General features: G+C 33.2%; 1 protein-coding gene across 11 annotated transcripts in view; it reads left to right on the plus strand.

Annotated features, from left to right (window-relative positions):
* Positions 1-17,618, plus strand: part of scrib (scribble planar cell polarity protein) — a 43,353-nt gene that overhangs the window by 1,074 nt on the left and 24,661 nt on the right. For 10 of the 11 annotated variants that reach the window (XR_003113767.1, XR_002162821.2, XM_019842059.2 and 7 more), the window contains exons 2-22: positions 478-595; positions 6,734-6,812; positions 6,970-7,059; positions 7,206-7,326; positions 7,651-7,943; positions 8,059-8,192; positions 8,317-8,428; positions 8,584-8,750; positions 8,948-9,096; positions 9,174-9,284; positions 9,423-9,635; positions 9,824-10,057; positions 10,613-10,697; positions 11,271-11,435; positions 11,638-11,813; positions 11,940-12,074; positions 12,161-12,310; positions 12,413-12,493; positions 12,617-13,459; positions 15,221-15,328; positions 15,446-15,625. Coding sequence is in view for 9 of the 11 variants with exons in the window: in XM_019842059.2 (XP_019697618.1) it covers positions 478-595; positions 6,734-6,812; positions 6,970-7,059; positions 7,206-7,326; positions 7,651-7,943; positions 8,059-8,192; positions 8,317-8,428; positions 8,584-8,750; positions 8,948-9,096; positions 9,174-9,284; positions 9,423-9,635; positions 9,824-10,057; positions 10,613-10,697; positions 11,271-11,435; positions 11,638-11,813; positions 11,940-12,074; positions 12,161-12,310; positions 12,413-12,493; positions 12,617-13,459; positions 15,221-15,328; positions 15,446-15,625 (3,744 nt within the window). In the remaining 2 variants the exon portion in view is untranslated. The remainder of the gene's footprint in view (positions 1-477; positions 596-6,733; positions 6,813-6,969; positions 7,060-7,205; positions 7,327-7,650; positions 7,944-8,058; positions 8,193-8,316; positions 8,429-8,583; positions 8,751-8,947; positions 9,097-9,173; positions 9,285-9,422; positions 9,636-9,823; positions 10,058-10,612; positions 10,698-11,270; positions 11,436-11,637; positions 11,814-11,939; positions 12,075-12,160; positions 12,311-12,412; positions 12,494-12,616; positions 13,460-15,220; positions 15,329-15,445; positions 15,626-17,618) is intronic. The other variant, XM_019842063.2, reaches the window with a different exon arrangement.

Genomic DNA, 17,618 nt, shown 5'->3' on the forward strand with positions numbered 1-17,618 from the left:
CCATCCATCCATCCATCCATCCATCCATCCATTCATTCATCCATCCATCCATCCATCCATCCATCCATCCATCCATCCAACTATTCATCCATCCATCCATCCATCCATCCATCCATTCATCCATCTATCTATTCATCTATCCATCTATCCCTATCTCTCTTCCTTTCTCTTTCATTCTTATATACTATTGTATCTAGAATATAATCATATCATGATTATATATATGAGGCATACATATGAATATAACTTGAACAAAATTTATCTCTTTTTAATACACACTTCATTTATGAAGCATATATCTGTACACATGTATATACATATGTACCTATATATAACATATACACGTGTGTGTATATATGTGTATATCATTTTAGTTTTGTTAACAATACATACATACAATAAATACAATACTTAACAATATATATTATGAATCTCCTATGAGTCTTTGTCAGTAGCACGTTCTTATTTTTGTTTCAGAATTTCTTTAGACTTCAGAGATTACGAAAGCTTGGCCTCAGTGACAATGAGATAAATCGTTTGCCACCAGACATTCAGAACTTTGAGAATCTTGTGGAATTGGACGTATCCAGGAATGGTAAGAAATAAACCTATATTGTTTTCAGTTTCGTGCAATTAAGTATTCTCATTCTATCATACACATTCTACCATATACCTTCTACCATATACCTTCTACCATATACCTTCTACCATATACCTTCTACCATATACCTTCTACCATATACTTTCTACCATATACCTTCTACCATATACCTTCTACCATATATCTTCTACCATATACCTTCTACCGTTTTGCTTACAACTTGCCTTGATGACCATGCAGATTGATACATAAACGTTGCTTAGGAATTCGAGCAATTAATCGTAATTAATCCTACCGGGACGGACTTGCAAACGTTCTCATGCCCCGCTACTGTTCTCATCGTTCATTATCGTGTTACGTTTTTCTGTTCGATGTTTCATTATTTATTCTAATACGCATCGTGAGCGCATTGACGATCTGCTGAAGCGACGCTCACGTAGTAGAGCGCGTGTAAAAAGATCGCCTCTGATAACTAAAGAAGAAAGTCAAATTGAAAACGCATAATCGTCGCTGCGTAGTCGGATTGACTTGGTTATTATCATAAAAGGACGCGAATTTATTCTTCAGAGAGAAATCTCGCGTCATTTAAAATTCGACACGGCGACTGCTGGCGAGCGTCGATGAGATCTCGCATAACGGTGCATCTTCTTTTGCTTCCTGCTAGTTGCTTCCACCATAGCGCGTCATCGTGTTGCGGCTGCCGCGCCGCGCCGAGCCGAGACGGAGCGAGCCGAGCTGTTCCGAGCCGCCCCGCCTGTCACTGGCGTCGATCATAAATATTTCCACGGCGTATCGTTTTTTCTTTTACCATCCTACCTGTTGCAATGCGCTTTATTTGTTGGGAAGAGTTCGAGAGCGAGCGACTCTTGGAATTGGAAACTTCCCAGCGCTCATTGTATCTGAAACTTGGCGAGTGAAAGTTTTTGGGCCACGCCGAGCATACAGAAATGTCAATTTATGCATACATATTGTAGGTGTGATAGAAGTGCGAATATTCACGAGTTGCGATAATAGAGGGATAGAGAAGGGTCAGATCTGATCATTGTATTTGAAATTGTAGTTCTTAATCGCGGTGGATACTTTTCTTTTTTTCAGGGAACGTGATTAACTGCATTCTCGAAATTTACTTCGGTCGATCGTGTCTTTTTGTTTTGCAGCTGTTTGCATGTAACAGTCTGTGACTGTACAAAGTTAAAAGAGGATTTAGAATGTCTACACGGTATGTTCACATACAGCGAATACGTTACGGATGAACCACGACGGATTCTAAATAAAGATTTTCATATTAGATTAGTTCCGTCGATGATTGGTTGGCCGAGAAAACCAGCTTATTGACAGCGACACGGTCGATCATGCAGTCGTTACGTGTCGTTACGTTATTGCGAGTATGCTCGATGTAACACCGAGCGGCGGTGTTTTCATTTTCCATTGCAAGAGATAAAAACGTAACGAAACGTGAGAGTAACGTGATGTTACGCGATGAGTACGCCATTCACTCTTGCTTTAATATTGCTATCACAATATCGCTGCACATAATCTTTCTTCACAAACCGTACGATTTATACGTATACGAGATCCTTGGGATTCGAAGCTGCGATTTATACTGTCGAGCCTCCGTTTCTTATCAATTCTATTGATGTCTTTTATTACAACGAAAATAATTAACCAAATTGGATATATTAAATTATCGTTATGCATGATTGTAATACAGGGTCATTTCTAAATGTACATTAATGCTTCAGGAGATGAGTGTAGAGTTAGAAAAGTAAAGAAGAGAATATCATACAGACTTTTCCGAGTTGTAGCAAATTAAAGGAAATGTAACTGTCGTCCGCTCGCTATGGGTTTACAATGGCAAATACCCAATGGATTTTTAAATTATTTAGAGACACTTGCGTATTTTCTAACGACTGCAAGATTTAATATTAAGATGTGCATTGCAATGCATTATGCATACCTTAGCATTATAACTTGTGTAATTTTTAATTTTATATATGATATATAAGATTAAAAATCGTAAAAAATTTCCATAAATTATATTGATATTAATAACCGGGAATATGTCTCGAAGTGTTGAATAAATTATATCTTAACCATTCAAGTACGCAATTCAATCAATGTTGTTTATCAATTTGAGATCCTCATAAGACTACATCGTTTTTTGGGAATTATTCAATTGCTTGAGACCCTAAACGAGCTTTGAATTTTTCATATTTATTTGAGTGAAAGTTTTGTAAGCCTATTTACGTGATTAATTCCAAACCGACGCCGATCTCATACAAAAATCATGAGATAGATGTTATAATCACAATGCACTACAACAATGCACCAAAAAGTTATTCTCTAGGATCTTTAGAGGCAACCTCCTTATTAAAAGTTAATATAATAATAAATAAATATCAAAGCACGCGTTCGCATACACACATAATAAGGGTGTTCAAAAAAAGAAATTTTAAGAGGAATTTCTTAATCTAAATTTTTTTAACGCTTTTTTTAACTTTTTTTATTATTCACAAAGTGGAGGAAAAAAGTCCTAATAAACATGGATTGAAAAATCCTATCGATCTTCGGAAATTTCAAAATCATCAAATTAACAAAAACCAGGGCGCTATTATAACAATATATTCTTGAAGCTAAATAGAATAAAAAAGTCTAGTACTACTTTTTCTTTCAACAAATAGTTAACGGGATATCATAAGTTAAATATTGAAAAAAGTTATCAGGTTTTCCGTAAATATCTCAAAAAATATTAAGCAAATAAAAAAATGTTTCAGACGAAAGTTAAGTTAAAATTAATTGGTAAAAAAGGTATGATGTAATAAAAAATTGGAGTTTCCATTTAAGAAAAGTAATGATCGGTGAATATCTCAACAGTGGCGCCATCTGTAAACAAAATTATATAGTTGTTATATGTCCTCTTTGAAATTATACAACTTTTGTCTGAAATCTGTTTCTTAGTATCTTTCGTATTTTTTGAGATTTTTGTCTGGCTCATTTAAAATGGGACACCCTATATGACATGTTGTATAGTCGCAGATGAGCACTCAGAATGTTTCTTGTAATACTTCAAAGTTGTCATAACTCCGAAAATCGATACATCATCGCGGTGCTGAATTCCTCTCACAACATGCACTTGCTTGGTAATCCAATGTGGTCGTATCGCTCGTTGGCGTCACGTCACGCGGATCATAACACGCTATCGGTACGCAGGTATTTACGATCAATTATGCGTTCGGATATGTTACGTATTTGGGTCTCGTTTACAAAACAATATCTGTACACTGACTCATCGCGGAATTCGCTCTCGCCATAAAAACGAGAATAATAGCGATGCGATACACAACAGAGAACAAAGAGAACGCAGCAAATCGCTCGTTCCCGGACACTTGAAAAAATAGGCGGGTTACTCGCACGATCACGATAGATTTCAGATTGATAAGAAATTGTCATTCGATTGAGATAGTCGTACGTGTGTGTGTGTATGTGTATGTGTGTGTGTGTGTGTGTGTGTGTGTGTGTGTGTGTGTGTGTGTGTGTGTGTGTGTGTGTGTATGTGTACAGAAACTTGTCGCATGCTTGAGTTATACTCGTCTTCTAATCCACCTCCGTATCTCTCTCTTCTCACCTCTCGTCGCTCTTTTTGTTTCATCACAATTTGTTTACCTTTATTTAGAGTTCTCTCGCGGAAATTACGTCATTTTTGCTCGAACTAATCAGGCGTAATTTCCCATTGAAAAGTTCAAGGTTGTTCGCATTTGACATTCGCAGTGGACATTCCGAGTAAGCTGTTTTGCAAGCTGTTTTTCAAGGAACGTCGTGAACACGTATTTCTCGCGATATTGTTTAGCAAATGAAGTCATTCGTTAAATTGTCAAGTTGTCTGAACTGAGTTGATAAAGTACAACTTGTAAATATGTTTTAAAATTACGGATTTTATTGTTATTCTTTAATAATTTAAATAGAAAACGGCAAGATCTGTCTCTTTTTTCCTTCTTTTCTTCTTGTTGTTTTCTTTTAAGCCGATTCTCTCAACTTACGCCGTGCAAGTACGCGACAAAGCAGTGATTTCCCGCCATCTCCTTTCTAAGGTAAATTATAAAGGCCGAGGGTGAATGTTTCGTGCTATTTATAATGTTTATTGCGGTTGCATCAAAAGGGGTTACCGTCGTCTAGTGGATGATGCTGCGATGGCTTCTGAAAATTGATGGTATTCGGATGGAAAAAGGATGTTATATGCACCTGCAGTTGTTTGTGAACCGCCGGATCTTCATTCACCCGTATATTCTTTGCTATGCAATCGACCCTTTACTCCTTCTCTCTGTCTCTCCGACCCTCACGGCTAAATGTTCCACAAAAGTTCACCGCAAACCCACATACGGCGCAATTTCTTTTTCACTTTGTCCGTCTGGATCTGTTCCAAAACGTTAAAAAGAATTTAAGAGTTGAAATATCGGAGATACTTTATTAAGTGTTCCTTTTTATGACCAACTATCTGAATAGTGTTTATTTTGGCAAGTTAGTTTTATCTAAAGGTATCATTATACAGCAAATTTCTCATGATCATTCTTTGTTTCAAGTTGTTCCATTAAAATTAGCAGAATTTTTCGTAATTTTGATTTCTTGTAATTTAATTTCGCTTTTTAGTCTTCAACGAAATGAAATATTCTCGATTCCGAACTCTTGGTCTCTAACTAAAATATTATTTTATAATAATTAATGCGGCGTGATAAAAAAAAATCAAAGGTCGAGGAAATCTGTCGTGGTGTACTTTTTCTGGCGGAATCACGGTTTGTTGTACATAATTTCCTCTTGTCACTGTCACGGTGCGTGTAACTCGTATATATGACGGAGCCTCTCTCTCTATTTGAACGTTCATAAAGCGAAACGCAACAGGTTGTATAGCCTCTGTTTTTTTTTTTAATAACAGAATATACAAAGTGTGATTGAAATATGAAGAACGTGGAGAAATTGTTCCCGAAACTCGGAAGCTACGTCGAAGCAGTTGAGGGCCAATGTTCTGTTCTTTGTAGCCATGTATTCCGTAAAAATTAATTCCGTAAATTTCGAACAGTCTTTCATCCAGGGTTGGGAAGTAACTCGTTACTTGTAACGAAGTTACAGTTATAGTTTTTTTTTCTGGTAACTATAACTTAACTTAGTTAAACTTTGTTTAATAACTAGTAATTAATTTAATAATTACTTTAATAGTTACTTTATATATTTTAAACTTCAGTTTCTGGCGGACCCAGCACGATAACGCGACGTGCGATGCTTGATATCCAATAAACATACAGTTATTCTAGCTGCATTTGAAAAACATGCTATTGCGTCATCTATCTTTATCGTTCGTTAGATGTAAAACAAGGATAAAATGACGCAATAGCGCTGATGATCTCTTCTCCAACCGCAACCTATTTCTTTCAAAAAAAAATTATACACCTATTGGACATTTCCGTCGTGCGTCGCCAATTCTTATTTGTTAACATAACTTGCGTAAAGTAATTTCAGTTATATAAAAAATTTAAGCAATGGATAAAATATCTCGATCTTCGGAGAAGGATTGTAAAATGCCATGGCCAACATATGCAGAAATATTTGAGTCGCAGCAAAAACTTGGAAACGAGAATAATTGGACATTTCCCTGCCCAGTTGTTATTAATAGTCTTAAAGAATAAATATAAATTGCTTATTTAAATTAATGAATCTAATTTGTAAAAATTATATACAATATGAGGAATATATAATAATCAACAATAAACTATTTTTATATAAAATTGAAGGAATTTACACAGTTATGAAATTTAAAATAATAGCACTATTATTGTAAAAAAGTAATTGAAAAGTAGACTCGTTATTTTCTAAATAACTATAACTGTAACATGTTATTTTTAAAGTCAATAACTTGTAATTGTAACTAGTTACTTTTTCAATGAAAAAACTGTAACTATAATTAGAGTTGGAAAAGTTACTTTTACAAAGTAACTTTTCCAACTCTGTTTTCATCCATGATGAATGATCAGAATATGTAACGCTTAGGTTTTTTTTCTTTTTTAATGTGTTTCGCTTAACCAGTATTGGAAGTGATATCGTTGATGCGTTTGCTAGACTATCGATCAATGCTTATCTTTACAGATATACCAGACATTCCTGAGAACATCAAAAACCTACGAGCGCTACAAGTGGCGGACTTCAGTAGCAATCCTATTCCAAGGTTACTTAATCATTTTTATCTCTTCTATTTTCAAGCAAAGTATTGGTTCGCGTTGTATACATTGCGATTTTTTTTTTCTTTTCGATACTGTCGATGAAATATTTTTATCACTCCGACGCAATTCAATGTGAGACAAACTTTAATCTTGTTGTTTCAGACTTCCAGCAGGATTTGTACAATTAAGAAACTTAACTGTGCTCGGACTTAATGATATGTCCCTTACGAACTTGCCACCTGATTTTGGAAGGTAAAAGGAAAATATATTTGAAAATACTTCTTCATTGTGCACACTATTTTACTTATATTATTTTATTTATATTATTTCATTTTGCACACTATTCTTATTTCATTGTTTTATATATGATTCCAAATGCATTTTTCTTCGATACTTAGCTTGGAAGCACTGCAGTCATTGGAATTAAGAGAGAATTTACTCAGATCCTTGCCTGAATCACTCTCTCAGCTCTTCAAACTCGAACGGCTGGATCTCGGTGATAATGAAATTGAGGAATTGGTAAGTGCAATCGTACTTTTACGATAAAAATTCTTTTCACCTCGAATTTTTATCATTGATAACATATTAATAATAATTCTTAGAGAAAAAGTAATATATAAAAGATGGTTTTATTTACAATATCTTTACGCTGTGATTATAGATATTATTTTTATGAACGTTAAACGCTTTATAAATTTTATATTGTTGTCTGCATTTTTAATTGCCTCTTCGGATGTATTTAACATTGTGTTATGGTTTTTACGTTAAGTAATGAAACTATAATCTTGGTTAAAATTGAAATTGAAAGAATGCTTTTTTTTTTATTATATTTCTTTTCTGCAGCCTGCACATGTAGGAAAGTTACCAGCGCTGCAAGAGTTGTGGCTCGATCACAATCAATTGCAACACTTGCCCCCTGAAATAGGCGAACTCAAGACGCTGGCATGCTTAGATGTTTCTGAAAATCGTTTGGAAGATCTCCCCAATGAAATTGGCGGACTCGAGTCATTGACAGATTTGCATTTATCGCAGAATGTTATCGAAAAATTACCTGATGGACTCGGCGAACTCAAGAAATTAACTATTCTTAAAGTAGACCAAAATAGACTTTCTACTTTAAACCCGAATATAGGAAGGTGAATGAATATGAAAATCCTTATCTTGTTGAAATTGGATACGAATTATTAGATAAATACTCATTTAAAATAAAAAATTTCCTGTACATTCACATATTTTATATACATCTTTTAGGTGCGAGAATTTACAAGAGCTGATTCTTACAGAGAATTTTCTCTTAGAGTTACCGGTGTCTATAGGCAAACTCCACAATTTAAATAATTTGAATGTTGATAGAAATAGTGTACAATCTCTACCAATAGAAATTGGTAAGATGTTTCAATGCGAACGACAATTGTCCATGCAATATTATATCTTAAAAATGTGCAAATCATCATCTATAAGGAAATAATTCAATGTAATTGTAATCTTAATATTTTTTCTATTTTCTAGGAAATTTAAAGAAACTAGGTGTACTATCTTTAAGAGACAATAAATTACAATATCTTCCAACCGAAGTGGGACAATGCAGTGCACTTCACGTTTTAGATGTATCTGGAAATAGGTATATAACTTTTATTGCGATTGTTTACTACGTTATTATAATTAATAAAGTAAAATTCTTTTAAGCGAAAGAGCAAGGTTTTAACATTTTGTGATCAAATATATTGTCTTATCTTTTATTTTAAATGAGTAATTTTACACAATTTTATTCTGCAGGTTACAGTATTTACCATATTCTTTAATCAACTTGAGTTTAAAGGCAGTATGGTTAAGTGAAAACCAGGCGCAACCGATGCTAACGTTCCAAACGGACGTAGATGAGGAAACAGGGCAAGAAGTACTAACCTGTTTTCTCCTGCCACAATTAGAATTCCATCCTGATGGTTAGTAGTGAACAAATTCATCGTATTTATTATATATTTATTTTTCGTGTATTTCGTATATTTCCTATATAATATATATCGTTTATTGTATATATATGTACAATTAATCGTATTTTAGTTTTATTACAATATAATTGTATATTAAAATGAAACAGAACAAATAGTTAACACATAACTCTGTTTATTTTGCCTTTCAGATTCAGGTAGAGTGGGAATATTGACTGGTATGAGAAATGTTCATGGTGAAACACGTGAGTTGAGCGATGACGAAGGTTGGCAAGAAAGAGAAGCATCAAGGACGCATTCAGTGAAATTTACTGATGAACCACCAGAAGCCGATAAAGAGGTATATTTATTTAATTCTTACTCTTATGAGTAATTTTATAATCTGTGACAGCTTTTTAATTCTTTCATTTCTTTTAGACACCATTCGTACGTCAGAATACGCCACATCCAAAAGAACTGAAAGCTAAGGCACATAAATTATTCAGCAAAGGAAGAAGTGAAAGTCGATCGGCATCCACAGATGAACAGGTAACTTTTCAACATTATCAAGATAACATTTTAATTGTTTTTACAACTTTATATAGCATACAGTATGTTAGTCTTTTACTATGTACTTATTAGTATGTTGCATTACTGTGCAAATTAATAAATATAAAACTTTTACAGGATGTTTCTCAAACATTTGGATTAGATAAAACCGAATCAGAGACACCGATTAATTCTGCAGACATGCCACAGGCTGCTTCTGAGCAAGAACAGCTTGTGGAATGTAGTACTATACAAAATGACCATAATGTAGCCATATCTGAATCAGATAACATGGGTGCTCAGTTTAATAAAGAAACAGAGAATTCTGTTCAGTGTGTAGAATTTAACGCAGTAAGTAATTTATAAAATAGTCTCTTCAGTATAATAGTTATAAGAGCAATTATTTTTTATTCGATATGTCGAGTTTTGATGTTCCATTTTAATAATTCAAATATTCATCGACTGAAGCATATCTACAAACGCTTATAATTCATACTGTTATATCCGATCTTATTAATGCAAGACAATCATTTCCGTAGAATGTGGAAACTGAAAATTCTGTCTCAGAATCAAAGGAAGAGGATGAAGAGGAATATGAAAGCGAAGATGTGCAGAAACATGTTGAGTTCAATATTATAGAAGACCCAAATTATGAAGATGGTTCTGATTCTAATAAGCCCAATAAATTACAACGTAGAGACACTCCGCATCATTTAAAAAATAAGCGCATTCAACCAATTGACAAAGAGAAAGTTGCAGCCATTATCGCACAGGTTGCTTTTAGATAAATAAAATATGAAATATAATTATAAAAAAATATGGTGAACATGCATAATCTTTTTGAAATATGAAAAAGACAGTATCCCGAAAATTGATTATTGAAACAATTTCCTAAAATATAATTTTTCTGTAATATTGAAAGCGTGCAATTGTACCTCAGAAAGTTATAATATCGAAATCCAAATACTTTATCGTTATAACTAAGGTTGCTTATATGATTTTTAATTTTATATATATATATATATATACTTAATTATTATATAACCTTAGTTTTAACGGTAAGACATGCATGATGCAATGTATATTGAGATAATGTGTGTATCGTATGAATATCTATACAACTTTGTATAAATGATACATGGAATATATCGATAATTGAATGAATTTTTTTCAAATATCAAATTACATCCACATGTTCACTATGTTAATAACTTATTAACACACTGGAAAGCACGATTAGAGTAATTAACTGTAAAGCATATTTAAATCATATTTATGTTGGTTATTAACATTTAGCTGGCATTGATATCAACATTTTGTATTTATAGGCATTGAAAAGGGTTGACGCTGAATCTTCTGCACCTGCATCTACAAAAATAGAATCTCCTGAAACATTTGATTCACATAGTCAAGGTGAATACGTGAATAAAGTTGAATAGTAATTATATAGTTGCGTTAAAGTTTAATTGTTTATATCTTTCCACAAATAGTTTGTATTTTCATATTAATTGATATTTGTTTATTTAATTTTTATCGTGATTATAGTATATGATTATTATCTTGTAATAACGATAAAAGTTTTTCTTCGGTAGTGAGGAATTTCTTATCATTAATTTTAAAGGCTATTTACGGCGCTTAAATTTATTATTTGGGGGAAGAGACATGATAAGAGTCTTACTCATCCACTATCTTATCTTTAATCCAGTTATCAGTGTAACTTTCGATAATATACGTTTAGTATGGAAGTTGTAACATCGTGATACAGTGCTCGTTTATATGTGATGTGTGATATTTTTGGCGTAGGCGAATCAAAACGAGAATATTGTTTGACATAATGCCTAAAAGATATAAATGTTATGTTAGAAACAAAACAAAGAAATGTCGGTACTGGAATGTTTAACACTAATATTATACATTCACCAACATTTGATTAAAATGTATTAACGTGCTTGCACAAAGTTGTTAATTAGAGATTTATTATTTTAGATGCAACATCTGACATTGAACCAACATTGGAGATACGTGAAGAACAATATGAAATTCATATAGAAAGAACAACAGGTGGTTTAGGCCTGTCAATTGCCGGTGGTAAAGGATCGACACCTTTTAAAGGTGAAGATGAGGGAATTTTTATTTCAAAAGTTACTGAAGGTAAATATTTATTTTTAAGTTATTAACTTAATGAAAAACGTATCGATGTGACAATTTCATATTGTATAATACTAACGCTTCTTATTATCTGTATTTTACTAGTTTATTTTTGTTATCTAGAATGCATTATTGTTTGTTGTATAAATGTTTCTGTTAATTTATCACACGTTCACGTACTAGTAATTTTTATATATATTTTTAGGTGGACCTGCAGATCTGGCTGGTTTAAGGATAGGAGATAAAGTAATATCTGTAAATGGAGTATCGGTAGTAAATGTAGATCATTACGATGCCGTAGAAGTGCTAAAAGCGTGTGGACGTGTCCTTGTATTAGTTATTATAAGGGAAATCACAAGGATAGTTCCACCATATGAGGAAGTATGTATAATTAATTTTTTTTTATACCTCTGTTGTTTTCTCTATTACTTCATGATGATATTACATTTAGACCAAAAGTCGTTATCCTTATTTTAAACGAACAAGATTGACTTTCGTTATTTTCAGACGACGAGAAAAGATTCCGTATGTTCTAGTTTGAGTACAAGTAGAGCACCAAGTGCAACATCATATGTTTCGTCCACAGCATTATCGCATACTTTGGAAAATGGTGATACGTCCACATCCCATGATACTCCGAAGGTAACACGTTCGTGTCTGATACTTTCAGTAATCTTTTTAACGAAATACGATATTGACTTGATTTTTTAATGTGCTGTATCTCACAGACTAGAAAGATTCCTGAACCTATAACAACTATAAAATCGAATAGTGACCCTTTGGTGCCGGTTCTTGTTCATACAACATTAATACGTGATCAAAATGGGCTCGGATTTAGTATTTCTGGTGGTGAAGGTACATCTAAAAATAATAGCGATGTAAGTATTCTTTTTCGTAATATGAACTTATTACTTCTTAATACTTTTTTTTATGTAATTATCGTTAATATATTTATATTTATGCATTCGATGAATTTTTAGGTAATAACCATTTCGAGAATAACAGATGGCGGAGTTGCCCAAAAAGATGGCAAGCTGTTGGTTGGAGATAAAGTGATATCTGTAAGTATATTCCCGCCGAATTTATTAAATTTATATTAGATGATAAAATTGAATTTTTATATTTACCGAAATCTACACTATTTATAATATCTATCGCATATGTTAAATAACCATAAATTGCAGATTAACGGAGTAGAGATGAAAGGAGCGAAACATGAGCAAGCGGTGGCTTTACTTACCGGCTTGGAAAGATTTGTTCGATTGGTAGTCGAACGAGAAATACCACTTTCTCAAGCGAATCCTTCTACTATCGTAACTCCTTCCGAAAAATCACCACGTGTTATAGGTGCGCCCAAACCATACACAGGACTGTATAATGCTAACAGTTACATGGCGAACAGACCTGGATACGGCGGATATCGTCGCTCCATTGACGCTGATAAAGCTCTATCGCCCAGTCCTACGTCTAAGACACCACCACCACCACCGCCACTACCAGCGACCTTTCCTGTGAAATCCGATGTCATCAATGACGCGCTTAAGATGAATGGCATAACTGAATCGGGCAACGCGTTGAAGAATGTTTCGCCAGTGTCCCCTAGTTCAACAATTAATCAAGCATATCCGCAACCTGCTCCGCGACATAGTGTTTTGCAGCCGACGTTCGCATCTACGAATAATGCCAGTTCTGCAGGAACAACTCCCAGCGTAAAGCCCTCGCAGAGACCAGCGTCTCCGCAGGAAGATATACAGGTACCGAAGCCAATCACCAACGAGGAATTTCAGGCTATGATCCCCGCTCATTTCCTCCGACCACCAACATCCTCGCCTTCACCAGACTCCCATCAAGGCCCAATTGTGACAGTGACGATAAAACAGCCCGATAATTTGCCTGGAGATGTTAGCTTTCCTCCAGCTCCTACCGCACTCGGTAAAGTTACTGAAATCATCACAAAGAGCACGCTCACCGAGACCGTCGTAACTCGAGTGACCGACAACCAGTTGATACAACCGCTTATTATTGAGGTATGTGCCTGGTAGTTAGACACATCAAATATATGTATTGCACATTTATCGACTTAATGCTCTTCTGTATCCTGTAATCCTATAATCCTGTAAGAAGCTTTACTTTCATTACGTTTCATCATTTTTCTCATTTTCATTAATTTTTACGCTGACTTAAGTTTGTATGACATACGCACTTGTTACATTAATTCATTTCTTAAGCTTTTTTGTTCTAAGAAAACAAGTTCATAAAACTTTCATTGTACTTCATTTTATTTTTTACATATGCGACTAAAAAATACACGGGTGCATATCTGGATATGCGAATAAGAAAATAGCTATTTTACACGTACTTACTACCCATATGCACTTTTATAAATAAGAGAAAAATAATAAAAGAATGTATATTAATCTCTCCTCATTTAAATTCATCAAATAATATTTTATTTAACTTTTCACTTCTAGCTTATTTCCATGCTATGATGATAATTCTAATTTTAAAGCAATCGCGCGTGCGTTTTCTGATTACAATTAAATTTACAAAAAAATATATGTATATTTCAAATTATAAAGATTATTTCTTAAGATCCATTGAAACGTATATGCTTTTATATTTTCGAATCTTTTTTAACATTTTATATTTGTTTAGTTCAAACGTATAAAATAACAAGAAATTATTTTACATCTTCATTGTTTTTGTATATCATCATCCTTTCCTGTTGTTTAAATCTAATCTTGTTTAATTCAAATATAACATTTTCTTGTATATAATTAGATACATAATTAAAAAACACTTAAGCAGATATTCGCGCAAAGTTATAATCTAAAATACGAGTACAAAGAAATCGTATGTTCTCAAAATAAAGATTATAAACTATTTAAAATATTATAAATTATTTAAATAACTTATTATAGTTATTCTGCATGTTTAAATATTTATATTATAATTATTATGTATACGTGAATATTTGTACTCGGCTGTATTTCTCTTGGGTTTTACATATTTTTCGTAAATTGACCTAAAAAATGTTCAATAAACTAATCTCAAAGTATATATATATACATATGTATATATATGGGATGTTCCGCGTCAACCGGATCACCGGCGCCCTCAAAAATTGACGCATCGGATTGGGACGTGTGAGAGCTTGAATTGTTTGTCTACTCGAATACTTTCAAAAGTAACATGGCCTTTCCGGAAATTCAAAGTGGTGGCTTGAAAATATAATTGATTGAAAATATATTACGGTTCTCGTGCGTCTTTCAGTATATTTAGTGCCATCTGGAAACCATCACATTGAATTTCCGGAAAGGCCATGTTGCTTCTGAAAGTATTCGAGTAGATAAACAATTCAAGCCCTCACATGTCCCAAACCGATGCGTCAATTTTTGAGGGCGCCGAGGATCCGGTTGACGCGGAACATCCCATATATATTAACAATGACTTTAATTAAAGTAAATATAACTGTCGAGATGGACTATTATAAACATGTTGCTTATCTTCTGGCATGGAAATAGGTAAGTAGTGTAGATTTGTTTGTTGTCCTATATTATTCCTAATAAAAAGAAATATGTAAAAAAGCTCGTCATAGTAGTAAAATTTACGTTGATATATGCGCTGTCTTGTGCTATTTTTACCTCTTAAGAAAATCCTTCTAAACTCTTATTATTCCATTAGTACTTTTAGCACCTTGTAAAATTGGAAACTTTATTTAAATGTATATTTAAATGTATAATCAAGTTATTGTATTTATTATCATTTATTATCATTATTGTATTCAGGATGTTGTCCTTGTAAAAGAAGGCTCTTTGGGCTTCAGTATCATAGGAGGGACAGATCATTCGTGTACTCCGTTCGGTGCAAAGGAACCTGGAATTTTTATATCTCATGTAAGTTTTATCATTTTTCTTTAATTTAAAATTCTATTCATTTATTTACATATATTTTTTATTCTAATATACTTACATACGTCTATGGTATATTTATTTTTATTATAAATATATTAGGTTGTTCCTGGTGGCATAGCGGCCAAGTCTGGTAAATTAAGAATGGGTGATAGGATACTGAAGGTAAATGGGACTGATGTGACAAAAGCTACTCATCAAGAAGCAGTAATGGAGCTTTTAAGACCAGGGGATCAAATTGTGCTTACTATTCAACATGATCCACTTCCAGAGTGTTATCAGGTGAATATTAATTTCATTGAGTGCTGGGTAATCTCATTGAGCATAGTAACTCTCTCAAACAGCTATTTAAGTTAGTAATATATATATATATATATATATATATATATATATATATATATATATATATAGAACTATAAGTTTACAATATATTAAATATAAAGATATATTACGAAGTTTTATACAAGTATGCATATTCTTTTCATCATTTGGAACTGATTTTATTTTCACACTATACAACGATCTGTGATTATACATTATACATACAAACACATATACACAGAGAGAGAATGTATGTTCGAGACTACCCGTTCGTCCCTTTTAAAATAAAGAGAAGTGGTTTTTTAGCAAAACTCCGAAAAATTTTCATAAGTACGCTGCTCTGCCCAATGGAGATATTTTAAACTTTTAGTATTGACCGGGAGTTGACTATACAGACCAAAAGTTGAGTTTTTTAAATGGAACGTAGCATTTTTTATTGCATATTCGGATTACATACAAGAAAAATAATAAATTTTTGTCACAGACAAATATCTCTGGTGATCTTGAAATGATATTGAATTTGTAGTGAAAAAATAAACTTTTACTGTGTTTCTGGGTGAGTTTATTCAGCTAAGTGTTCAAAGTACCACTCTGTGCGATGCAAGTATTTACTTTGCTTCAGAAGAAATTAGTTATTTGAAAAATTTTATCAGTATCTAAAGTTCAAATTATTTTATTTATTCTATAAATTATATTGTACTTTGTAGTCGGACGTAGTCGATATATCAAATTGTTTATCTTTCCTTACAAGTAATAATTAAGGACGGTGAGATCCGATGATTGAGGTGGATAATTTATTGGATTGTATTATTCACTTGTTGGGATTCGCACACGTTAGTTTTTTTCTTTTTCCCCCGGAATATTCAATTAAAGTGCTATGTTTTATTTTAAAAACTTAACTTCCGGTCTTCATACCTAATTTCCGGTCAGAAATTGAAAATAGTTCTATTGGGTGTACCCCATTTAGTCATGAAATTGTTGGGATTTTTACTAAAAACCATTTCCGATCATTTTAAAAGAGATGGATGAGTGATTTGAAATACTCTGTATGTAAATATGTGGATGTACATACACGCACACGCACGCACGCACGCACGCACGCACGCACACATGCACATGACGGGCATATACACGCACATGCGCACACAGAATGTCTTATAACTCAGTACGAGGAATTTGTGGAGATATAGAGCGAATCAAGACAGACATAAAAATCCCATACTGTTTCGCAATATTCATAATAACTATCAAGTTATTAATTATAGAAATTTGATGTATGAGCGTGTGCCGAAATGAATGATTGGAGGAACATTATAGCTACTCCAACAATAGAATGGTCCAGTCGATCAATTAAATGTTGCTAGCGCGCGGCAGGAGGAAGAATAACTTGCCGCTATTCGTATCTTATCTCGTCGCTGCTGTCTCATCGCATACCGACAACAGTTGCCAGATTAACCGGGCCGTGTTAGACTCAAACGATTCTTACAAGATCATCTCAGCGCGTGCTCATTCGTCAAATTTCTATAATTAATAACTAGATAACTATTGCAAATATTGCAAAATAATATGGGATTTTTATGTTTGCCTTAATTTGCTCTATGTTAATACGAATTCCTTGTACTGAGTTATGAGATACCCTGTATATATACATATATAAGGGTGATCCATATAAAATGACAATCTAAAAATTCTAAAAATATTTGTCATAATAAAAAGTTGTTCATGAGAAAGTTTCCTGTATTCGAGGGATTTTTCTATGTATAATAAAAATTCGCTCTGCTTCCCCTTTGAAAGGATGTAAAGTAACCGTAATTTCAAAGAGAATCTCCTATAAAATGTTATAATACATATTTGGATCCTACGAAAAAAAAATTTTATCTTTGAACATTTCTTTGAAAAATCTTTCTTTATATCAAACATTTAAACTTTATAATAGAGTATATATATTCAAACT

Source organism: Harpegnathos saltator, unplaced genomic scaffold, assembly GCF_003227715.2.
Source record: "Harpegnathos saltator strain DR-91 unplaced genomic scaffold, Hsal_v8.6 scaffold599, whole genome shotgun sequence".
Lineage (NCBI taxonomy): Eukaryota > Metazoa > Arthropoda > Insecta > Hymenoptera > Formicidae > Harpegnathos > Harpegnathos saltator.